General features: G+C 33.0%; 24 protein-coding genes and 4 non-coding genes across 29 annotated transcripts in view. All coding sequences in view use genetic code 11, as the record gives it.

The window, feature by feature from the left end:
* Positions 1–208: 208 nt before the first annotated feature.
* Positions 209–1,687, bottom strand: petB (cytochrome b6). Its single transcript has 2 exons — positions 1,682–1,687; positions 209–850 (listed from the first exon to the last, which is right to left on the bottom strand). The coding sequence occupies exons 1-2, from the start codon at positions 1,685–1,687 to the stop codon at positions 209–211; spliced, it is 648 nt and encodes a 215-aa protein (YP_009766871.1).
* Positions 1,688–1,840: 153 nt separating this feature from the next.
* psbH (photosystem II phosphoprotein) lies at positions 1,841–2,062 on the bottom strand. Its single transcript has one exon. The coding sequence runs from the start codon at positions 2,060–2,062 to the stop codon at positions 1,841–1,843; it is 222 nt and encodes a 73-aa protein (YP_009766870.1).
* Positions 2,063–2,168: 106 nt separating this feature from the next.
* psbN (photosystem II protein N) lies at positions 2,169–2,300 on the top strand. The gene has a single exon. The coding sequence runs from the start codon at positions 2,169–2,171 to the stop codon at positions 2,298–2,300; it is 132 nt and encodes a 43-aa protein (YP_009766869.1).
* Positions 2,301–2,364: 64 nt separating this feature from the next.
* Positions 2,365–2,472, bottom strand: psbT (photosystem II protein T). Its single transcript has one exon. It carries the CDS (start codon positions 2,470–2,472, stop codon positions 2,365–2,367), a length of 108 nt encoding a protein of 35 aa, YP_009766868.1.
* A 173-nt stretch (positions 2,473–2,645) lies between these two features.
* Positions 2,646–4,172, bottom strand: psbB. Its single transcript has one exon. The coding sequence runs from the start codon at positions 4,170–4,172 to the stop codon at positions 2,646–2,648; it is 1,527 nt and encodes a 508-aa protein (YP_009766867.1).
* Positions 4,173–4,657: 485 nt separating this feature from the next.
* Positions 4,658–6,634, top strand: clpP (clp protease proteolytic subunit). The gene is made up of 3 exons: positions 4,658–4,728; positions 5,523–5,814; positions 6,404–6,634. The coding sequence occupies exons 1-3, from the start codon at positions 4,658–4,660 to the stop codon at positions 6,632–6,634; spliced, it is 594 nt and encodes a 197-aa protein (YP_009766866.1).
* A 191-nt stretch (positions 6,635–6,825) lies between these two features.
* rps12 (ribosomal protein S12) lies at positions 6,826–6,939 on the top strand (one part of a trans-spliced gene, as the record gives it; the record has 2 gene entries for this part). Coding sequences YP_009766865.1 and YP_009766821.1 both cover positions 6,826–6,939 — 114 coding nt within the window.
* Positions 6,940–7,756: 817 nt separating this feature from the next.
* Positions 7,757–8,116, top strand: rpl20 (ribosomal protein L20). Its single transcript has one exon. It carries the CDS (start codon positions 7,757–7,759, stop codon positions 8,114–8,116), a length of 360 nt encoding a protein of 119 aa, YP_009766864.1.
* Positions 8,117–8,389: 273 nt separating this feature from the next.
* rps18 (ribosomal protein S18) lies at positions 8,390–8,704 on the bottom strand. The gene has a single exon. The coding sequence runs from the start codon at positions 8,702–8,704 to the stop codon at positions 8,390–8,392; it is 315 nt and encodes a 104-aa protein (YP_009766863.1).
* Positions 8,705–8,937: 233 nt separating this feature from the next.
* rpl33 (ribosomal protein L33) lies at positions 8,938–9,138 on the bottom strand. The gene has a single exon. It carries the CDS (start codon positions 9,136–9,138, stop codon positions 8,938–8,940), a length of 201 nt encoding a protein of 66 aa, YP_009766862.1.
* A 488-nt stretch (positions 9,139–9,626) lies between these two features.
* Positions 9,627–9,755, bottom strand: psaJ (photosystem I subunit IX). Its single transcript has one exon. It carries the CDS (start codon positions 9,753–9,755, stop codon positions 9,627–9,629), a length of 129 nt encoding a protein of 42 aa, YP_009766861.1.
* Positions 9,756–10,177: 422 nt separating this feature from the next.
* trnP-UGG lies at positions 10,178–10,251 on the top strand. The gene has a single exon. It is a non-coding gene; the product is annotated as a tRNA-Pro (tRNA).
* Positions 10,252–10,442: 191 nt separating this feature from the next.
* On the top strand, positions 10,443–10,516 carry trnW-CCA. The gene has a single exon. It is a non-coding gene; the product is annotated as a tRNA-Trp (tRNA).
* A 147-nt stretch (positions 10,517–10,663) lies between these two features.
* On the bottom strand, positions 10,664–10,777 carry petG (cytochrome b6/f complex subunit V). The gene has a single exon. It carries the CDS (start codon positions 10,775–10,777, stop codon positions 10,664–10,666), a length of 114 nt encoding a protein of 37 aa, YP_009766860.1.
* A 183-nt stretch (positions 10,778–10,960) lies between these two features.
* Positions 10,961–11,056, bottom strand: petL (cytochrome b6/f complex subunit VI). The gene has a single exon. The coding sequence runs from the start codon at positions 11,054–11,056 to the stop codon at positions 10,961–10,963; it is 96 nt and encodes a 31-aa protein (YP_009766859.1).
* Positions 11,057–12,410: 1,354 nt separating this feature from the next.
* Positions 12,411–12,662, top strand: psbE (photosystem II cytochrome b559 alpha subunit). The gene has a single exon. The coding sequence runs from the start codon at positions 12,411–12,413 to the stop codon at positions 12,660–12,662; it is 252 nt and encodes an 83-aa protein (YP_009766858.1).
* Positions 12,663–12,671: 9 nt separating this feature from the next.
* On the top strand, positions 12,672–12,791 carry psbF (photosystem II cytochrome b559 beta subunit). Its single transcript has one exon. It carries the CDS (start codon positions 12,672–12,674, stop codon positions 12,789–12,791), a length of 120 nt encoding a protein of 39 aa, YP_009766857.1.
* A 22-nt stretch (positions 12,792–12,813) lies between these two features.
* psbL (photosystem II protein L) lies at positions 12,814–12,930 on the top strand. The gene is given in 1 exon segment: positions 12,814–12,930. A coding segment is annotated over 1 exon segment (117 nt).
* Positions 12,931–13,067: 137 nt separating this feature from the next.
* Positions 13,068–13,190, top strand: psbJ (photosystem II protein J). The gene has a single exon. The coding sequence runs from the start codon at positions 13,068–13,070 to the stop codon at positions 13,188–13,190; it is 123 nt and encodes a 40-aa protein (YP_009766855.1).
* A 1,044-nt stretch (positions 13,191–14,234) lies between these two features.
* petA (cytochrome f) lies at positions 14,235–15,203 on the bottom strand. The gene has a single exon. The coding sequence runs from the start codon at positions 15,201–15,203 to the stop codon at positions 14,235–14,237; it is 969 nt and encodes a 322-aa protein (YP_009766854.1).
* A 239-nt stretch (positions 15,204–15,442) lies between these two features.
* Positions 15,443–16,132, bottom strand: cemA (chloroplast envelope membrane protein). The gene has a single exon. The coding sequence runs from the start codon at positions 16,130–16,132 to the stop codon at positions 15,443–15,445; it is 690 nt and encodes a 229-aa protein (YP_009766853.1).
* Positions 16,133–16,566: 434 nt separating this feature from the next.
* On the bottom strand, positions 16,567–17,121 carry ycf4 (photosystem I assembly protein Ycf4). The gene has a single exon. The coding sequence runs from the start codon at positions 17,119–17,121 to the stop codon at positions 16,567–16,569; it is 555 nt and encodes a 184-aa protein (YP_009766852.1).
* A 205-nt stretch (positions 17,122–17,326) lies between these two features.
* Positions 17,327–17,431, bottom strand: psaI (photosystem I subunit VIII). The gene has a single exon. It carries the CDS (start codon positions 17,429–17,431, stop codon positions 17,327–17,329), a length of 105 nt encoding a protein of 34 aa, YP_009766851.1.
* Positions 17,432–17,889: 458 nt separating this feature from the next.
* accD (acetyl-CoA carboxylase carboxyltransferase beta subunit) lies at positions 17,890–19,374 on the bottom strand. Its single transcript has one exon. It carries the CDS (start codon positions 19,372–19,374, stop codon positions 17,890–17,892), a length of 1,485 nt encoding a protein of 494 aa, YP_009766850.1.
* Positions 19,375–20,700: 1,326 nt separating this feature from the next.
* trnQ-UUG lies at positions 20,701–20,772 on the bottom strand. The gene has a single exon. It is a non-coding gene; the product is annotated as a tRNA-Gln (tRNA).
* A 534-nt stretch (positions 20,773–21,306) lies between these two features.
* Positions 21,307–21,492, top strand: psbK (photosystem II protein K). Its single transcript has one exon. It carries the CDS (start codon positions 21,307–21,309, stop codon positions 21,490–21,492), a length of 186 nt encoding a protein of 61 aa, YP_009766849.1.
* A 515-nt stretch (positions 21,493–22,007) lies between these two features.
* Positions 22,008–22,118, top strand: psbI (photosystem II protein I). The gene has a single exon. It carries the CDS (start codon positions 22,008–22,010, stop codon positions 22,116–22,118), a length of 111 nt encoding a protein of 36 aa, YP_009766848.1.
* A 156-nt stretch (positions 22,119–22,274) lies between these two features.
* Positions 22,275–22,314, bottom strand: part of trnS-GCU — an 87-nt gene continuing 47 nt past the window's right edge. Inside the window, exon 1 of the tRNA in view lies at positions 22,275–22,314. This exon is cut by the window's right edge and continues 47 nt beyond it. This is a non-coding gene — a tRNA (tRNA-Ser).

Here is a 22,314-nt window from a genome sequence, read left to right as displayed (position 1 = left end):
TTCTTCGGAGAATCCCCCTCAACTATCAACTATTCGTGTATGTCAAATAAAAAAATAAGACGCTAATTTTGTTAAGTCTTAAGTTGCAGGGAAATATCCAAATACATGTCTTATTTTTTTTAATAATCCATATTTGTAGCAATGAAATACTTTTGTTCCTCCCCAAAATAAAAAATGATTGATTAGAGATATCTAGGATCCATATTCTCTATAAAGGACCGGAGATGCCTTGCTTACGTATCATTGGAAAGTGCATTAACATAAATACAGCAGTAAGAAGAGGTAATACAAAAGTATGTAAACTATAAAAACGAGTCAAGGTAGATTGTCCTACACTAGCACTTCCCCTTAATAATTCCACGACAGACGATCCTATTCCGGGAATAGCTTCGGGTACTCCTGTGACAATTTTGACTGCCCAATAACCAATTTGGTCCCAAGGTAAGGAATAACCAGTTACACCAAAAGATGCGGTCAATACAGCCAAAACAACGCCCGTAACCCACGTCAATTCACGAGGTTTTTTAAAACCGCCGGTAAGATACACACGAAATACGTGCAGGATCATCATTAAAACCATCATACTTGCCGACCATCGATGAACAGATCGGATTAACCAACCAAAGTTAGCCTCAGTCATTATATATTGAACCGAAGCAAAAGCCTCAGTAACGGTCGGACGATAATAAAAGGTCATAGCAAACCCCGTTGCTACTTGGACTAAAAAGCAAGTAAGTGTAATTCCTCCTAAACAATAGAATATGTTGACATGAGGAGGGACATATTTACTAGTTATATCATCGGCAATCGCCTGAATCTCAAGACGTTCTTCGAACCAATCATAGACTTTATTGAGATAGGTAAACCAAAGGAACTCCCCCTCTGAGAACCGTATATGATAATTTCATCTCGTACGGCTCAAACAGAAAAACCCAATACTGGTTGTAACGGAAACGGATATGTTAAATAATAAAAAGTTTTAAACTTCTTAATTTAATCCTATTATTTCAAATCTTATTTGAAGATAAGAAAAATATATAAATCCTTAAATTGATCTGTGCAGGGTTATAATGCCAAAATCTCAAGTCGGCGCACTCGTCTTTATCTTGATCTTTACAGGCCTCTTGAATATTCTATTTACTTCATTTTTTCTTTGATTTTTTTGTAGAATGCGACTTTTTTAGTGCCGTCTTCTTTATTATTAGTATTGATAAGAATTCTCTTGTTAAGACCCTATGAACAATTAAACAAAACCTCAGATTCATACCAGAACCACAATGATTCAAAAAACCTTTAATGTCCAAAAATTCCCTGAGTAAGAACTGCTGGATTATCACTTATTCAAGAAATAGATAGGATAGAATGAAAAAAGAAATCAAAAGACATTTTTTTGCTTTGATAAAAAAAAGACAAACAGTGGCAATTTTATTTGAAAGAATCAAAATCTTTTTATTTATTCTAACTTACGTATCTTCTAATAAAAATTTATTAAAGTCCGGTTGCGAGGTCGAAATATTAAGTATGAATCATAGTTCTAATACTTTTTTAAATCTATTTTATATATTCCGTGCTCCAGATACTAGAAAATAATATCTGACGGGGTAAAACCATCTCTATCAAGATGACAGATCCTTTATTTTCGTTCTGTATTTGCAATAAGATCAATTAGAACAAGTCACACACTCATATTCCGGAAATAAAGAAAGAACGAAATTCCACGGTCAAACTACCAAATTCAAAATGAACTGGGCTATAAATAAAAAACCAAAATGGGTAAGTTTACCCCTTTTATTTAAAAAAAGATATAAATAAAAAAGATAGTTAGTCGGTTCTTATGAATCTAATTCATAGAAATTCCGTCCAGTAAAATGGACGAATTATAAATCTCTAAAATAATAGATAGAAATATAGCAAATAAAGCCATTGCAACACCCATTAAAGGAGTAGTTCCCCACCCCGGAGCTACTTTACCATATTCTGAATTCAACGGTTTCAATAAAGCCCCTACAGTAGTTCGTCTTGGACCAGATCTAGAACTACTCTCAACGGTTTGTGTAGCCATAAATCCTATTTTTTATTCATTGAGATCTGTTGACTTTGTATACCATTTCACTGTAAATATAGGATTTTATCCTATAGATTCATTGTGGTCTTGAAATTTTAGAAAAATGGAAACAGCAACCCTAGTTGCTATCTCTATATCTGGTTTACTTGTAAGTTTTACTGGGTATGCTTTATATACTGCTTTTGGGCAACCCTCTCAACAACTAAGAGATCCATTCGAAGAACACGGAGACTAGTTGAAGTAATGAGCCCCAATATTGGTATATTGGGGCTCATTACTTCAATCGAGATAATGAAAAATCATTTCGTCTTTTTAGTTGGAACTTTAGGGGGTTCTCTAAAAAAGATAGCAAAAAAAATTATTCCTAAAGTCGAGACTAAGAGGAATGTATAAACCAATGCTTCCATAGATTTCATCGTGGTTTACAATTATAGCTTTCATACCTGTTTATTAGATTAGAGTAAAAAAATACAATCATTCAAATCAAGATTAATCAAATTCCCTATGATTTAATTTAAATCACCCCAAACAAAAGTATAGTCAAAAAGAAACAACAAAAAAGAATAACGTTCTATCCGAATCAGACTATTTGCCTTCTTGTAGTCGGATCGCCCAGTTTTTGGAATGCTCCAAATTCTACTTGAGCATCCAAATCGGGGTCGATGCCAGCAAAAACATCTCGGAACAAAGTTCTAGCACCATGCCAAATGTGCCCGAAAAAGAAGAGAAGAGCAAACGAAGCATGTCCAAAAGTAAACCAACCCCTTGGACTGCTACGAAAAACACCATCTGATTTCAAAGTGGCACGATCTAATTCAAAAATTTCACCCAATTGAGCACGTCTAGCATATTTTTTCACAGTAGCGGGATCACTATAACTGACTCCGTTGAGTTCGCCACCATAGAACTCAACAGTTACACCTACTTGTTCAACACTATACTTCGATTCTGCTCTTCGAAAAGGAACATCGGCTCTAACAATTCCGTCTCCGTCTATCAAAACAACTGGAAATGTCTCAAAAAAAGTAGGCATACGCCTTACAAAAAGTTCACGCCCCTCTTTATCTCTAAAGATAGGATGTCCTAACCAACCGACGGCTATTCCATCTCCATTATCCATTGAGCCCGCTCTAAATAAGCCCCCTTTTGCCGGATTATTGCCGATGTAATCATAAAAAGCTAATTTTTCGGGAATTTTAGACCAAGCTTCTGATAAACTTTGATTTTCGGCTAGCCCAGCACTAACTCGTCGATATATTTCTTGTTGGAAGTATCCCTGATCCCATTGATAACGAGTGGGGCCAAATAATTCAATCGGAGTTGTTGCTGAACCATACCACATAGTTCCAGCAACAACAAAAGCTGCAAAAAATACAGCAGCGATACTACTGGAAAGGACGGTTTCAATATTTCCCATACGCAATCCTTTGTATAGACGTTGGGGTGGACGTACACTAAGATGGAAAAGGCCCGCCAATATGCCCAATGTCCCTGCTGCAATATGATGAGAGGCTATTCCCCCCGGAACAAAAGGATCAAAACCTTCTACACCCCATGCGGGATTTACGGATTGAACCCTTCCGGTTAGGCCATAAGGATCGGACACCCATATTCCAGGACCATACAATCCTGTTACATGAAATGCGCCAAAACCAAAACAAGCCACCCCTGCAAGAAATAAATGAATTCCAAAGATTTTTGGCAAATCCAAAGAGGGTTTGCCTGTACGTTCATCACAAAAGATTTCTAGATCCCAATAGACCCAATGCCAGATAGCCGCCAAAAAGCACAAGCCCGAAAACACAATATGTGCTCCAGCCACACCTTCATAACTCCAAATACCCGGATTCGGCGTAGTACCTCCTGTGATACTCCAACCGCCCCACGAATTGGTTATTCCTAAACGAGTCATGAAGGGTATAACAAACATACCCTGTCTCCACATTGGGTCAAGAACAGGATCAGAGGGATCAAAAACTGCTAATTCATATAGAGCCATCGAACCGGCCCAACCAGCAACCAGAGCCGTATGCATTATATGGACAGAAAGTAAGCGGCCGGGATCATTTAATACAACAGTATGAACACGATACCAAGGCAAACCCATGAGAATACCCCTCTTTTTTTTTTTCAGCAAAAAATAGACACTATGTAACTTTATTGCACTAGAAAAAAGATACTAAAAAATATACTATGGAACCCCCTTTGCAGTCGATTATATCTGGTAAAGGATTTATATTTGTTCTAGGTTTTTAGGAAAAATGGAACAATTCTATTCAGTAGGAACAAAAAGAAGTGGATCCATTTTATTCTATATCCGATAAATAACAATACGCAATGGTGGTGTGGGAGGACGTTGACCAAATGAATAAAAAAAAGGGATAGTTATTACAAACAGGTTCTTTGAATGATAAACAAAGATATGTTTGCATTCACGAATAAAAACACTCATATAGGAGCAACCTCCCCTTTTTTTATTTATCATTTATAAATACAATATGATAAAATAAAGAAAAATCAATTTTTAGACAATAAACCTTTACGTTTCCACATCAAAGTTACATATATTACTTCATTTTTGTTTTCCATTTTATGCCTATTGGTGTTCCAAAAGTTCCCTTTCGAAGTTCTGGAGAGGAAGATGCATCTTGGGTTGATATATAGTGCGACTTGTCAGATATATATGGGTTATATGGGATTTCCCCGTTTTCTCCACCGATTGAGGTATCCTCTCTTTCACCCCGAAAAATATTGATTGAATCGTCAAAAATCTGGAGCGTGAAGTGTAATGAAGTTCAATTAGATCGATCTTTTAGTTTTTTAGGGGGTATCCAAATTAGTATTCTCAATTTTGAATTATTTATGGTTGGCTTGACTGGACCAATAAATAAAATGAAGCATCCAGGCTCTGTTTAGACAAACCCAATTGGGTAATATACCAAGGATTACTACTTCTAGCATGTCATATATGTGAAAAAAGAAATTCAGAATCAGGGGGTTCGTAGCAAAAGCAAAAAGATGTGGTATTGCAGTATTTGTCCTATATGTGCAAATAAAAATCGGGCAGATCTTTACTCAGAGTAGAACAGAAACCTAAAAGAAAAGAATTGAAGAAGCCCATTCAGAAACAAGAAAATTACATTGTGATTTAATTTTATTTAGATTCGATCTCGATGAAAACAATACATCAATGAGGAGTTAGTTCAAAAAGTTAAATACATTCTATATGTATGGATAAAAGAAGGGCTCAAAAGTCCTCTTTATTGAAAAAAAGAAATTGTAAGAAAAAGACCTTTCCCTTCGTTAGAAGTTCTAAAAAGTCGATTCTGGAAAAGAGTCATAAAGTAATAAAAAAGGGGTTGAAATCTACACATTGATTTATTTTTGCGATCTTTTGTGAACCGTATGCATCAAAAGATGCATGTACGGCTCTTAAAGGATAAAATCTTATCCTAATCAACCGACTTTATAGAGAAAGACTCCTTTTTTTAGGCCAAGAGGTTGATAGTGAAATATCGAATCAACTTATTGGCCTTATAATATATCTTAGTATGGAGGACGAGAACAAAGATTTGTATCTGTTTATAAATTCTCCGGGCGGATGGGTAATACCCGGAATAGCAATTTATGATACTATGCAATTTGTACGACCCGCTGTACAGACAGTATGCATGGGATTAGCTGCTTCAATGGGATCTTTTCTTTTGGCAGGAGGAGAAATTACCAAACGTCTAGCATTCCCTCACGCTTGGCGCCAATGAGTCCTTTAAAAAAAAAAGAAGACTATGCCTTCGCCAAATAAATATTAAGTAAAAATAGCATGGCACTTCGAGTTCGATATTAATTTTTTCTCAAAAACCATTCGATTCTGTATCGAAAGAGTAGTATGAAAAAACCCGTAGTTACCATTTCATATGATCTATCGGAAGCCTATTTCAGTGTCACAAACTGTTTAGTTTTCGGTTTTTACACCGGAAAGGTTTAAACAATATTTATGTTATGCAAGAATATATATATATATTCTAACTATTTGAAAAAAAAAGACACTTTGGGATTGCTGAAGAACAGACGAAATAATAAAGCAACGGAACCATCATAGTATTTTATAAATACTTCAAACAAAAAAGGAAGGATGGTTATTGGATCATTTACTGATGCTGATCTGGGTCTGATAGACCTAGTATATGTTCTATTTCTTTGATGGAAGGTCTAAATCAATTCCATAGTAGAGCCGTATGCAATCCGCAAAAGAGCCTGTACGGTTGTTCGATTCTATCTTTTTCCTCTCTCTCGCCTTATCGTGCGGCAGAGAGGAAACCAGTATTTTGTTATATCATTAGGGTAATGATCCATCAACCCGCTAGTTCTTTTTATGAAGCACAAACGGGAGAATTTATCCTGGAAGCGGAAGAACTACTAAAGCTGCGCGAAACTATCACAAGAGTTTATGTACAAAGAACGGGCAAACCTGTATGGCTTATATCCGAAGACATGGAAAGGGATGCTTTTATGTCAGCAGCAGAAGCTCAAGCCCACGGAATTGTTGATCTTGTCGCGGTTGCGAATTAGCAGCAATGATTCCGCGCAAATGCACGATTTTCTATTTTTTTTTATTATTCATCTAATCTTCTTATTACCTTATCGGATTTCTTATAACTTATAATATTTATATAAAAAATTTCTATTAATTAATTTTTAACTGATTTTTAAACATCGGGTTAAGATTGATCTAAACCAACTCAGTATGTATACGACTCACCATGCCAACTATGAAACAACTTATTAGAAACACAAGACAGCCAATCCGAAATGTCACAAAATCCCCCGCTCTTCGGGGATGTCCTCAGCGCCGAGGAACCTGTACTAGGGTGTATGTGCGACTCGTTCAGATCATAGACTAAGACAAAAAAGGAAAAGAGATTTTCCAGTATCGATGTATCGGTTAAGATAGTGAATGGAGCTCTTCCCTTCACTATCTTAACTGAAAAAGATCTATAAAATTTAGAAATGGATAATAAAAAAAATGATATCTATATATATATTCTTCTATTGTGTATCAAATTTATGGTTTTTTGGTTGGTAGAAATCCAATCACCTCAATTTACAATTTAAGATGAGACAAATTTCCCCATTGGTAGCAAATGCTTACCTATTAAGCGGGGGAAATCCTTTATTTTCAATAAATAGCGGAAAAATTATGCTCTTATTTTTCTTTTTGAAAGAACGGACTACGAGGGTCAGCTACCCAGCTAATATGCATACTTAAATACCGTTACTTTATAGCTAGATTTCGTTGTGAAAGACCTATTTTACTGGATATTTCATGGGTAGAGCCAAAGAGTGTGAACTGTACAAGTTAATAATATGAATGAGATCCGGGAAGGGGCTCCGGTGTATAGAGAGGATCTCGCCGTTTAAAAAGTAATCATAGAAACGATGGAACCCACCATTTCTTTATCTATTTCTATTTTATTTACTATGTTTTTTCTCAATTCAATACACGGATAGGTTAAACGCTTTAAAATAAAAAGCAAAAAATGGTGGTCAGGAAGGTTATAGTAGCAAAAGCCATTGAAATTCTTACTTTATACATTGGAAGAATCCATTTTTGTTATTAATAGACTGGGCAGGAAAAAAGAATAACTGAAAGAAAAAAATCGAATTGTTATTCATCAAAGTATCATTTACTCAATGACCAGAATTAAACGAGGATATATAGCTCGGAAACGTAGGACAAAAATTCGTTTATTTACATCAAGCTTTCGGGGGGCTCATTCAAGACTTACTCGAACTATTACTCAACAGAAAATCAAAGCGTTGGTTTCGGCTAATAGGGATAGAGATAGGAAAAAAAGAGGGTTTCGCGGTTTGTGGATCCATCGAATAAATGCAATAATTGGTAAGAATAAAAAAAAACAATACAATAGGTATAGTAATTTATTGTATAATATGTACAAGGGGCAATTGCTTCTTAATCGTAAAACAGTAGCACAAATGGGTATCTTAAAGGGGAATTGCCTTTTTATGATTGCCAACGAAATCATAACATAAAATAAGAATTCCCCGGAGAATGAACTCCGGGAAGGTAGTAGAGTAGGGATTTGTATGATAAAATAGAATTCATATGATAAAGTCATCAAAATGAACAAGCACGGCTCAATAAAAAAAAGATTGATTCTTCGTTATAGATTATCTTTTTTCTTACAAGACAACAATCAAAATTTGATTGTCATAGTTTTAGTTTTCGAACAAAACATCAATCCACATTTGATTTGTGTTTCAATTCCAATTTGAATTCACTTGAACAATAACTCTAATCTTTTTTTAACCGGTAGTAGTAGTTCTAGTGGTTGACTCAATTTTTTCAAATTTTTTTTCATTATTAAGAATCTTTTTTTCATTATTAAGAAAGGGTAACGAAGATAAAATACGAGCTTGTTTTATAGCAATCGTAATTAATCGTTGTTGTTTTAAGGTCAATCTATTTACCCGTCTAGATAATATTTTTCCTTGTTCACTAATAAATCGACTAATTAAACTCATGTTTTTATAATCAATTCGATCCCCCGATTGGATCGGGGGCAAACGCCTACGAAAAGATCGTTTGGGTTTAAGAAAGAGTCGCTTAGATTTATCCATGATTTGTTTATTCCTATCCCGAGAATTCTATTTCTTAACAAAAGGGTTTTTTTATGTATACTTATACAATGAAATTTTTTTTATCTATTATGTTATATATAATCTAAATTATATTTTATATAAATTAGAAAATGCATCTATATAAATATTAGAATATGTATAATTCTTCATATTCTTTGTTTGGCAAGGTGACACACAAACAATCCTTTTTTCTATTTCTTTATCTCTGCTTTCTATTTCTTTATCTCTGCATGAATCGTATGTTTGCAACAACAAGAACAGAATTTTCTTAATTCTAATCGACTGGGCGTATTGTGTCGATTCTTTTGAGTAATATATCTGGAAATACCCGTTGATTCCTTATTAACACTCTTTTGAGCACAACAGGTACATTCCAAAATAACCCTTACTCGGATATCTTTACCCTTGGCCATGAACCTCCTTTTCTTTTGATTTTGGATTCACTTATCTATTTTTGTATTCGACGAAGAAAGGAATGAAAAAGAAGTAAAAGTTGATAATTCTAAATCCAATTTTGTTTCAATTAATATATTACCGGAAAATTGAGGTAATACAAACAAAACAAGGATTTCAAACAATTTTTCGAATCGCAGTACAGTATTTTGGTTTTCATTTAAGTATCTTAAATGATATTGTTGCCCCCAACCTAACTATTCTATTTCCATTTCCGGTCTTACTCTCTTAATATTATATTAAGAATGGAATTGAATTATTCATTCAATTCCATTGAAGCCTGTACCAGATTTCGAGTTTCGCGAAGGACAAATCCACCTTTTCTTTTATTCTTTGTCTTTTCTAACTTATTCTATTCGATTCGAATTCTAAAAAAAAAATAGGAGGAATTCTCGATATTTTTTTGATTTCGAATCCTCTTCACCGCTTCCTGCGACAGTAACTATAATTAAAAAAAGGGGAATATCAATGCATCCGGAAAAAAACGATTGATTTCGATCAATAGACCCGCTAAAGCTCCGAACCATAGAGTACTTACCACTGGTGCCACGGAGAGATATGTTTTAAGATCTCGCATTTTTAATCCTCCCTTTTTCTTTATTTAAATTTCTAATATATAATTTTATATAGGACTATCAAAAAATAGTTATTTTGTTAATAACCACTTGGATTTTCTGCCGAATTCTTAATTCAAATTTGAAATGTACAACGATTCATTCGATAGCTTTTTTGTTTTCTAATAAAAAGGGGTCTATTTCTGCCCGAACATTCCATAAAAATGAAATATATTTCCATGTTAGGGAAATCTCCTATTTATTATTATTTAAATTATTTATTAACTTAAGAATCTTTGATTATTAGAATTTTTCTGATTAGAATATAAGAATTTTTATATTCTTAATTATATTATTATATATTATAATATATATATATATACAACGGAGAAAATGTGGAAAACAAGACAAAGATTCTTTACAATGACACAGGAAACCAATTGAAAGGGATGTAGCGCAGCTTGGTAGCGCGTTTGTTTTGGGTACAAAATGTCACGGGTTCAAATCCTGTCATCCCTATCTCGAACTAATACTTATCGTAGGAGAAGTAACAAGGGATCAATTGAGACCGATTCAAATTGGAGATACATATATCAATATTTATATATAGTATATGGTATATGCAAGCAAGATGTATTGGGGTCACTTAAAATTTAATAATATTTTATTAATATTATTATGTTATTAAAAAAAAAAAAAAGAAATAATAAGCGCTCTTAGTTCAGTTCGGTAGAACGTGGGTCTCCAAAACCCGATGTCGTAGGTTCAAATCCTACAGAGCGTGATTCCATTCTTGTTATATTGAGAATGACAATGAAATAATTAAACAGTAGTTTAAAGGCTGAATTTGACCTCCTGGGGATTGTGGTTAAAACAAAGAAAAGAAATAGGAGGTCAATAAACATCACTAAACAAACGAGATGTTAATTAATCAAAGGTCCAATTGATCACCACGTCGGTATTGTAAATATGCAGTTAGGAATAATCCAGCCAAAGTAATAGGGATTAGTCCTAACACAATTCCAAATAGAAAAACTTCAATCATTCTTTTTTGTTTGAAAGGGAAGGAAAAGGGGAGGTAATATATATCCTTTATACTTAAACTAAATATTAATTAATCTGTATTGACCACGAATCTCAATGATCAAGAATTGGAAATTAACATGATAAAGAACTCAAGAATATCTAGTAGTATTAGAAAATCTCTAATTCAATTCCAATTTGAAAATCAAATAAGTCGTATCTTACTCAGACTGATAAAAAGAGCTGAGGTTATACTAAAAGCCGCTAGTAGAAAACCGAAATAACTAGTTATAGTGGGCATAAAGAAGCTAAATGAAATAAGTTCTTTTTATACGTATGTTTACAAAGCACTTCCCTAAGTTTCCAAGGAAATACAATCGAATAGGAGAAGAAGAAAAAAATACCATTTGAGAAATACATTGTGGATTTATCAATCATTATAGACGAACAAAAATAGAGTGAGATCGGTAAGAAATCAATTCATCACCTATGACAACTATCCATCCTGTGGTTCAAAATCAACAGGTTTTTTGGACAACTCGTAAGTTGAGTAAAATAATCCAAAAAGAATTTCAAATTCTTTTTTTATTTCTAGAATATTTCTATTTCTTCTTTCTATTCTAAAATAGAATATTTATTCAGTTCTATTTCGAAATATTTCTAAAATAAAGAATTAAAAAAAGATATTAATAAAATAATGAAAATTATAATAATAATAAAGAACTTTGTTGTTTAACTTAATTCTTGAATTTCTATGGAAAAAAATCGGAAAAATCGGGCCCTTTTTTTTTTTTATTGTATGTAATTTGTTCGATTTTTTTTATTTAAAACAAAAAACGAGTTACCTTAGAATGCCCTTTCACTTTTTTATCATTAGATTTAGTCGTGGATTCCATTCCTTTACTATACTACAACAGAAGAACTTTACTATACTACAACAGAAGAAAAAGGATATGAGATCCCATCCCTCAAACTCGGGTTCCGCAGTTTTTTTGTCTTTCCATATCTTATTTAAAAATAAAACTCTATCAACCACGAAAGAGTCTTTTTTTTCTGTCATCAAATAGAAAGTATCTATTACTGCTATCTTTTTTACTTGTTACTGGATAACTAACCAATTCAACTCTTTCTTCAAAAAAAGGGGGGTAACAACAAGAAAACATCTTCCACAACCACTCTTTCCGGATTTGGCATCTAATTGAATTGGAGAAATAAAATAGGAGAATCTATGTCATGAATTATCAAAAACAAATACAAGTCAGTCCATCGGAGTCACAATTTAATTGATCTTCGGTTTGTAATCCGAAGCTAATATTGAATATATGTTAATTAATAACATGTGGAGAACCTTCATCTTATACTATAAAGATCCATTAGACTCTTAAACTTTGCGGAATTTTGTATTGAGTACATTGCATTGATACAACCAACAAGCAAGTTAGAAAGAATCTAGTACTTGATCTCAGCACGAATCTTTTAATTTCGTTGCTGTGTCCGAAGAAGGATAGCTATACTGATTCGGTATACTCGAAAGACACCCTGGGTACAATATTGACGATCTAACAAGGATGATTCTCAGTAAATTTCGACTTACTGCTCTCATCTTTTATGGAATCGATCCCCCTTTGACTGTACAAGAATATGTGGAGCTCAACATGTCTGGAAGCACCGGAGAACGTTCTTTTGCTGATATTATTACCAGTATTCGATACTGGATTATTCATAGCATTACTATACCCTCTCTATTCATTGCGGGTTGGTTATTTGTCAGCACGGGTTTAGCTTACGATGTTTTTGGAAGCCCTCGGCCAAACGAGTATTTTACGGAGAACCGACAAGGAATTCCATTAATAACTGGCCGTTTTGATCCTTTGGACCAACTTGATGAATTTAGTAGATCTTTTTAGGAGGCTCCAATGACCATAGATAGGACCTATCCAATTTTTACAGTACGATGGTTGGCTGTTCACGGACTAGCAGTACCCACTGTTTCTTTTTTGGGATCAATATCAGCAATGCAGTTCATCCAACGATAAACCTAATCCGAATTATAGAGCTACGACACAATCAAACCCAAACGAACAAAATGTAGAATTGAATCGTACCAGTCTCTACTGGGGGTTATTACTCATTTTTGTACTTGCTGTTTTATTTTCAAATTATTTCTTCAATTAATAGAAGAAAGGGAATAAATACGTATACGTATTCGGAATTCTCTTATCCCATTCGGAAGGATATAATTTCATAATTATCTATGACTGTTTATGTCACTAGCATGACTACGTGATCAAATGTGGAGGAAAGTGGGATAAATGGCCGATACTACTGGAAGGATTCCTCTTTGGATAATAGGTACTGTAACTGGTATTCCTGTGATCGGTTTAATTGGTATTTTCTTTTATGGTTCATATTCCGGATTGGGTTCATCCCTGTAGTAATCAGATGAATTGAGTTTGCAAAATGAACGTGTAAGAAGAACTCAACAGGGATCCACTCTTTTTGTTGATGAATTCGAGGGGGTCCCGTTGAGTTCTTAATAAGAAGAAGATTTCTTATTCTATAAATGACTCAATAGATAACTTTTTTCAATGTTTCAAAAAAGTCCATTTCAATCTTTTTTAATGTTTTTTAAAATGAACTTTATTTATTGATTAAAATTAAAAAAGTCTTTTCCAGAGGAAAATTTCTTTCAACTTAAATTGAAAGAAAAGTAAAAAAAGAATAAAAGGGGAATCATTTGATTTACTTTTTCGGGATATCGCAATGGAAATAATATGAATTCTGTTATATTGGAATAATTCTATTGTAATATATTCTTAATTCTATTCTATCTTTATTCCCTTTTTCTATTCGAAATCTTATTGTTGGGTCAACCCCCCCTTCTTTTGTTTGTCCACTACATAATGTGGTATACTGTATTCATTAAGATAATATTTTATCTTATCTCATAAAGGTTCCGCTCAAAGAAGGGAATCAACAAGTATTATTCTATATAAATAGAATAGAAAATTATTTCTATTTTGATATTTTGCTACAATCAAAAAACAATCGGACTCTAGGAAAAGATAAAAAATAAGATCTCTCCTAGAATCTCGTTTTCCCTATTTTTATTTCTACTGTGCTTAATATTCTCCAACTATTTTTCTTATATTACAACAATAAAAAAGTAATAATTGTTTTCTATTGTAGGACATTGAAATCTGAAAACAGTGACATAATCATATTGCTCTAATTTATTGGGTTGAAAAAACGCAAAGTAAGATAGTCTTCTTCACTATATATACTATGACTGACTAGTACTGCAGTACAAGGAATTCTCTAAATACGGTAGAAAAAGACTCGAAAGAATCAAAGGTTCGGTCCTTTTTCTTAAATTTTTGATTCTACAGAATAGAATTACAGTACAGAATTTATCGACTAAAATTTAGTTCTTTTACCGGCTTAGGCTTAATATGTTCATAAATTCGCGGACCTGTAAATTAGAAATTCATCTCGGACAATTGCACCTTCTCAAATTGTTTCTTTTTAAGAACCAAGAAGATTTGTGCCAAAATAATCGCTGCCAAGAAGAACAAAAGACCTTGGACACGTAACGGATCTTGAAGTACTATTTCTGCATCCCCCTGACCAAATCCACCCACATTAGGATTACTCGTTAATGGTTGATCAAGTTTGATCGATTCACCCTCCGAAACAAGAAGTTCTGGTCCTGGAGGTATAATATCAATCACTTCACGTCCATCCGATGCATCCGCTATAGTTATTTCGTATCCCCCCTTTTCTTTTCGTATGATTTTTTTTACTATCCCCGCTGCTGTAGCATTATACACAGTATTATTACTCTTGCTCCCGTCGGGATAAATTTGACCCCTCCCCCTGTTCCCGCCTACATATATTGGATATTTTAAGAAGTGAACATCTCTCTCAGTAGCGGGATTGGGGGAAAGGATAGGAAAGGTGATTTCACTATATTTCTGGCCGGGAACAGGACCTACCACAAGAATGTTTTTTTTTGTGGGACGATAGCTTTGAAAAGAGAGATTACCCAGCTTTTCTTTAATCTCGGGTGAAATACGATCGGGGGGGGCCAATTCAAAGCCCTCCGGTAAAATAAGAACAGCCCCGACATTCAAAGCCCCCTTTTTACCATTAGCAAGAACTTGTTTGATTTGCATATCATAAGGAATTCGAACAACCGCTTCAAATACGGTATCGGGAAGTACCGTTTGTGGAACTTCAATATCCACGGGCTTATTAGCCAAATGGCAATTGGCACATACAATACGACCTGTCGCTTCTCGCGGATTTTCATATCCCTGTTGTGCAAAAATGGGATATGCATCTGAAATAGGTGCTCGAATTAATATAAATATATATATTATGAGCGATACGGAAATGGATCGAGTAATCTCTTCCTTTATCCAAGAAATGGCATTTCTAGTTTGCATGGTCCAATCATTGATCCTGAGAATTCAATTTCTACAATAAATTTTGGTAGGTCACTGGCATAGTTAGTTCCCTATCCATGATTCGGCTATTTACTAAAAAACTATTCCTGGAATGGAATATGGGAAGAATCTCTTGGGTGGTGGCGATAAAGAAAAAGATTGGAATGTTGTTTAGCTTGCTTTTGTAAAAAATAAGAATAACAAACTTTCCAATTTGACCTAACCCGCGGATCTTTTTTTCAATCATTCATTGAATGATAAATCACGACAAGTGATGGAGATACGCGATTTAAATAACGGAAAATCCAATATTTTATAATAGTATCTAAAATGACTGGAAATGTGGAAACAAGACCAGATATAATTTGATCATTCTGAGCAAATCCAAAATCTTTATAGAGAGAACCAATCATTAGTTCCCAACCATGGGTCGAATGGAATCCTATACATAAATCTGTTAATAAAAGAATGGAAAAAGCTTTTATTGTGTCACTTAAGTTATATAGGAATTCTCGAACCCATGAGTTAATAATAAGAAGTTCTTGATTACCCAGACTGGAATAACCACTTAGAATAACAAAACAAAGTATGTTTGTCGAGAAATGCAAAATCGCATGGATACGATCCTCGTTGTGCGTCGTGATCAATTGGATGGTTTCTTTGTATATTTCGGTACGAAGATTTTGTGAACGTAGTTCCGGGTATTCCTTTAGCATTTCATCCAAGAGGAATAGTTCCTTGAATTCTATGAATTTTTTTAGAATAATCTTTTCTTGAATGATATTCAAGAAAATTTCAGGTTGCTTAGTATTCCACCAATTAGTAACCCAAGATTCCAGACTTTTTTGAAATGTGAAAGATATGCACCAGGGCAAAAAGACTATAGGTGTAAGATATCGAAGGGGAATGAATGCTTTCTTTTTTGCCATTTTTCGTCTTTATTTAATGAACGAACTCAGCTTCGGCTTTATCTCATCCGTCAACTATATAGGATGATAATAATGTTTCTATCAAGCATAAGTTCTATTACAAGTCATAGAAAATCTATAATCTATTCCCGCGTTTTTTTTATTTTCAATTCGGGAATTAGTTCTTGAATTTAGAAACAATAAAGAAATAGACTAAAAATCGAAAGAATCCACTGCCAATTTTGGCATGACGAAAAAATAAAATATTATTTTCTTTCATCAAAGGACATCAATTCCTAAGATTCGAAGCAATTAGACCTTTTAATGAATACACGGAGGAACACTTCGCGTAATGAATATTAGTCGGATTTCGAATTCAAAGAGGGCCCCTTCTATCAAAACAAAATCTCTTTTTCCGAAGAAAGCATTCATTTTTTCAGTTTCATTTCTTTTTTTCAAAGTAATTCAATTGGTACACGCAAGAAATAGGCCAATTCTGCAGCTTTTCTTTCAATTTCTCGTGAAGTTAAATTCTCGTCAATACGAGTCAGGGGGATGGCCCCCTGTCCTATGATTTCCATATAAAGGATACGACGAGTAGAAATACCCTCTTTAACTTCTATTCTGATGGACTGAATATCTTTCATAAGAAATCGAAGAAAAATACGACGATTTTTTCCAGGAAATCCCCAACGAAAAATACACACTATTCCCGCTTTTTTATCGAATCGATCATAACCACTACCCACATTCCACCAAATTGTACACCACAAATATGAACTAATAAAGAGACCCGCGATTCCATAGAAAGACATCACGATTCCTTGTGGAAAAAAAAGAATTTGCTGAGACGGAAATAAAGATAACAAATTCCTACCAAGATAACTGGAAATTCCAACCAATAAGAACCCCAATGAACCTAAAAAAAGGATAAAGGCCCAGCAGAAATTGCTAGTTTTTCGAGACCCCGCTATAAGTTCTACCCATATACGTTCTGATCGCCAACTCATATTAGATCCAGTTCTGTTTTATTGGAATTGTTATAATAAATAAACCAAACCCAAGTAAGTAAATGAATTTGACTTGATTCTTCTTTGTTTCCGAAGTAACTCTCATCAACTAGCACTATTATGGTGTAAACCTTTAGGAGTGATTATTCATCAAGTTGCTCCCTGATCTAAAAAAATATACTTGATTTGTGCCTATTGTCCGTATCTAAAAGATCTTGTTCTTTTGAACATAAAGAAATAAAGAAGCCATTGCAAGTGCCGGAAATACTAGGCCCACTAAAGGCACAAAAATGGAAGGTAAGTTTATCATAGAATGGGTACCTCGATTTAATATTTGTACCTGCTATATATAATTATTAATTATAGAATATTGAATTTATATATCGCATTCTTTTCTTATATTGTTATAAAGTATAATCAATAGAATTCAAATATACTTAGTATGACTCAATGGATCACTTTTTTCGATAAGTATTCTTTATGGATTCTGATTCTACTCATCCTATTCCTATTAACTGAATATATATATTCAGTTAATAGAATGAGTAGAAAAGAGTATATTGAGGAGTATAAAATAGAATCTAATTCTATATATAATAATATATTATTAAAATAATATAATAATAAATAGAAAGAATGAATGTAAAACGTAGAACTAAAAAAATGGATTGATTTCGCCTTCTATTTCCGCAAGGAACATAGGTATGATAATACACTTTTTCATTTTTTTGGAAAAAGAAAAAAATCTTTTAAGCTCTGCTAAATTTTTCACAAAGGGAAGAAAGCATGGAGCTGAAATAACTCACTTAAAACCCCTTTTAAAGGATTACGCGGTACGATTGAATCAAATAAGCCCTTTTGGAATAAATATTCAGCTGTTTGTGAACCTTCGGGTATTGTCTTATTCAACGTTTGTTCAATTACTCTTTTACCCGCAAATGCAATGTAAGCATCGGGTTCGGCAATAATGATATCGCCCAACATGCCGAAACTGGCGGTCACCCCACCAGTAGTAGGAGATGTAAGGATGGATACATAGAATAACCTTTTATTTTTTTGATACTCATATAAAGCAGAAGATATTTTAGCCATTTGCATCAAGCTCAGACTTCCTTCTTGCATACGTGCTCCTCCGGACGCACATACTAGAATAAGAGGTAAAAGTTGATTGCCAGCATGTTCGACCAAACGGGTTATTTTCTCGCCTACTACAGATCCCATACTACCCCCCATAAACTGAAAATCCATGATCCCAATTGCTACAGGAATCCCGTTTAGTTGACCTGTGCCTGTTTGAACAGCCTCAGTTAATCCTGTCTTTCTTTGATAAGAGTCCGTACGATTCTTATAGGATTCCTCTTCCGAATAGGATTCCTCTTCCGAATGAAATTCAATGGGATCTATAGAGACCATGTCTTCATCCATAGGATTCCAAGTACCTGGATCAATCGAAAGTTCGATTCTATCTGAACTGCTCATTTTCAAATGATATCCACAGTGTTCACAAATATTCATTCTTGATTTAAAAAATTTCCTATAATTTAATCCATAACAATTTTCGCATTCAATCCATAAATGCTTGTATTTTTGAGTTTCATCGAGATCTTTAGAATCCTCTCTTAAATTCTCATTCGTGATAGTTGTTTTTATGGAAGAACTCTCGCTTTCACTACTATTTCTGCCCTTACCACAAATAGAAGTATAAAAGTAACTGTCATTGTATTTCTCACTTTCACCTAAAATGTGACTAACAATACATATTTGAGAACGAAGATAACTTTCAATGCAATTATGAATGCCATTTTTCCAACTCGATTTAGTATCATACATGTAATGATTATCATGTCTCTTAGAGACATTATTCAGATAGCTAGAATTCTTATTATAACTATCAAAAAAACTTTCTGGTTCACTTAGAAAAGAAGGATCATTAGAAATCTCCAAAAATTGATTTTCAATATCAAAATATATGGAATAACGGTTCCTTTGGCTATTGTTATCCCTAACTAAAAGAATTTTATCAGATAGGAAATTTCTAATGTTCCTGACACCGACTAAATAATCAACATTACTGTAACTAGAATTGTCACTATCATTCCAGCTAGGAAAGTCTTTTTCCATATCAATCAAAATTGGGTCTTCACTTGCACTGGTATTTTCAACAGGACCAAAACTATCCATTGAGTTACTTAGCCCACACCTGTATTCTAACTGCCTATAAAACAGCATAGAATTGAACCACCGTTTTTCCATAGAGTTTTTCCTCTATTACCATTAAAATACAATAGATGAATAGTCATTCGAAGAAGAATCATTAAACATAAATATAGAATATTAAAAATATTCTATCACATTTTTTTACTAATATATATAAATCCAATCACTAGGATTGGTAACTAGTAATAAGTTAATAAGGAGCGAGTGGGTATAAAAAAAAATCATTCTTTTTGGTAAGAACACATAGTATTATTTCACTATGTATGTCACTATATGTGCTGGAATTCCTTTTCATCAATTCTAGTACCCCTCTTTTATTGCCCCCTCTTTTTTCTTATAATCTAATCCTTTTCTCTTCATTGTATTTAATAGAAGTAATAGAATTATTGGGGTAATAGAATTATTGCGACAATTTTGAATTGGTATTTACTTGGTCCAGGATCTTTTAGCTTTTCCTTGAATCATTAGGTTTAGACATTACTTAAGGGATCTTAAATCGTTTCAAAAAAAAACAGCAACATACCAACCATTTCTTTTTTTTTTTTCTTTGAATTATACAAATTCAGGATTGTATCCCGGAATACACTTTTGCTTGCAATAGTTTTTTTTATCAATTCCAACAAAATTTACTATTGTTTACCTTGCTCAAATTTTCTCTTTTCGCTTTCTCTATAAAAAAGATACTTAATAAGTTGTTCTAATTTATTTTATTAATTTTCGCTACCCTTCCATACTTGCCCCTGAGAAAACAAAAATCAACTCGAACTCCATCGTGTATTATTTAGATCATCAACCCCTCTCCTGTCCCACAAACACCCAGTTCCAGTGGAACAAAACAAACGATGTCGAGCCAAGAGCACTCCCATTTCCATATACTAGAAAAGATAGTGGATAGAAGAATCCACAGCTAATCTAATTATGTCTTTCAAGTCGCACGTTGCTTTTATCGTTTCGAACCAAGTTTTATTTGGATCCAGTATGTAATTGAATTGATTCAATTATGGAATTGTGAATAGTTTTTGATTCAATCGATACATAATAACCCATCCTTTTTACTTCTTGGTTTTTTGAAAATGGACAATTTCCAAATCTAAAAGGGAAGTAAAAAACCGCAAATTCCTTCGATATTGTATGAATCTTATCAATTTTGATTTGTTTCTTATATTATTAATATATAATATTATTATATATATTAATATTATCTATCTGTAAATGATTCGAAAAAAAAGATAGAGTTTGACGATTGATGTGGATTCAAAAGCGACTCTATTTAGATTATAGACGAATGATTAAAAAAGGGTCATTTTTATCCCGAGATACAATTTTTATTCAAATAGGATATACATCATGAATGGATATGCTCTGGGACGGAAGGATTCGAACCTCCGAATGGCGGGACCAAAACCCGATGCCTTACCGCTTGGCGACGCCCCATTTTTTTTATTCGACATTCATAAACACTATTAATGGTATTAGTTGTTCGTCAATTCCATTCCATCTCAAAAAAGTGATTGTTGCTGGGAGTTTAATATCCGTATAGATATAGAATAGAAAAAAACTGAAATTATTGATCATTACATAGAATTCAATTAAGATATTGTATGAAAGTCTCATTTCCTCTCTTTTTTTCAGACTGGAAGGATTTTGAACTAGATAAGTTCAAATAAAATAAGGATTTTGGAAGTTGTATTTGATTTTTTTTATTTTTCCTAATTTTAATTATTATTATATATATTATCTATTTAATATATTTATTTCATTTAATTTTATTAAATATATAATATTCATAATTTAATATATAAAATATTATATATATTCATAAAAAGCAATATTTTCTATTTTAATAATTCTAATATTATATTTTATTAATATATTAGAATATATATATTTTATATGTACAAAAATATACAATAAAGATTTTGACAATAAATAAAGATTGTACAAATTTTAAAGAACAAAATGTTTGTTATGCTTAATATCTTTAGTTTGGTCTGTATTCATATTCACTCCGCTCTTTATTCAAGTAGTTTTCTGTTGGCAAAATTACCCGAAGCCTATGCTTTTTTGAATCCAATTGTAGATATTATGCCAGTAATACCCTTACTCTTTTTTCTTTTAGCTTTTGTTTGGCAAGCTGCTGTAAGTTTTCGATGAAATAGTCAATTGGAATAAATATCCTAAAAAAATTCGGAATTTATTCGCAACTAAAAATTAGAACATTTAAAAAATTAAAAAGATCAGATAAGTCTTACTGTGTGAATCCTCGATTCAAATATTGAGATTTTTTGATAGACAAGAAAAATCAGGACCATCTCATTGTTTCCTCATTCTTACGTTTTTTCCACTGACAAATCCTTTTCTTATTCGATTTGTATTAGATTTGAGTGTACCATCAGTATCCGAGTTGTGGATATGAAAAAAAGATTGTGATACAAATGTTGATAATAGTATATCGTTAATCATAATAAAAATAAATAAAAAGAAAGCGCTTTTACTACATACAAATACAAAGAAATTTCGGAATTTTTCTATTTCTTTGAAATCACTTAAAATCACTTAATTTCTTAGAAATTTTGTATCAAAAGAAACATAATGTGTTGTGTTATATAAGAGAATCCCCCTTTCTCAGTCTCTGTCGTTTTTTTTTTAATTATCTTGGAGATTTTGGAATGCTTACTCTAAAACTATTTGTTTACACGGTAGTGATATTCTTTGTTTCTCTTTTCATCTTCGGATTCCTATCTAATGATCCGGGACGTAATCCAGGACGTGAAGAATAAAAAAAATATTTTTAGTTTTCTATGTTTTCCTTGTTTGTGCTAGATTTTGAAAAACTTTTAGCATTTTATCTATTTTACTTTACATCTTTAACTGGTAACTATCAAAATCAAACATATAAAATTCAAAAGAAAAAAATACAAACTCACGGGCAGAAACGGAAAGAGAGGGATTCGAACCCTCGGTACAAAAATTCGT

Source organism: Arachis duranensis, plastid, assembly GCF_000817695.3.
Source record: "Arachis duranensis voucher Yi14725-KUN plastid, complete genome".
Classification (NCBI taxonomy): Eukaryota; Viridiplantae; Streptophyta; class Magnoliopsida; order Fabales; family Fabaceae; genus Arachis; species Arachis duranensis.
Note: the sequence above shows the minus strand (reverse complement) of the source record. Positions and strands in the feature narration are given on the sequence as shown.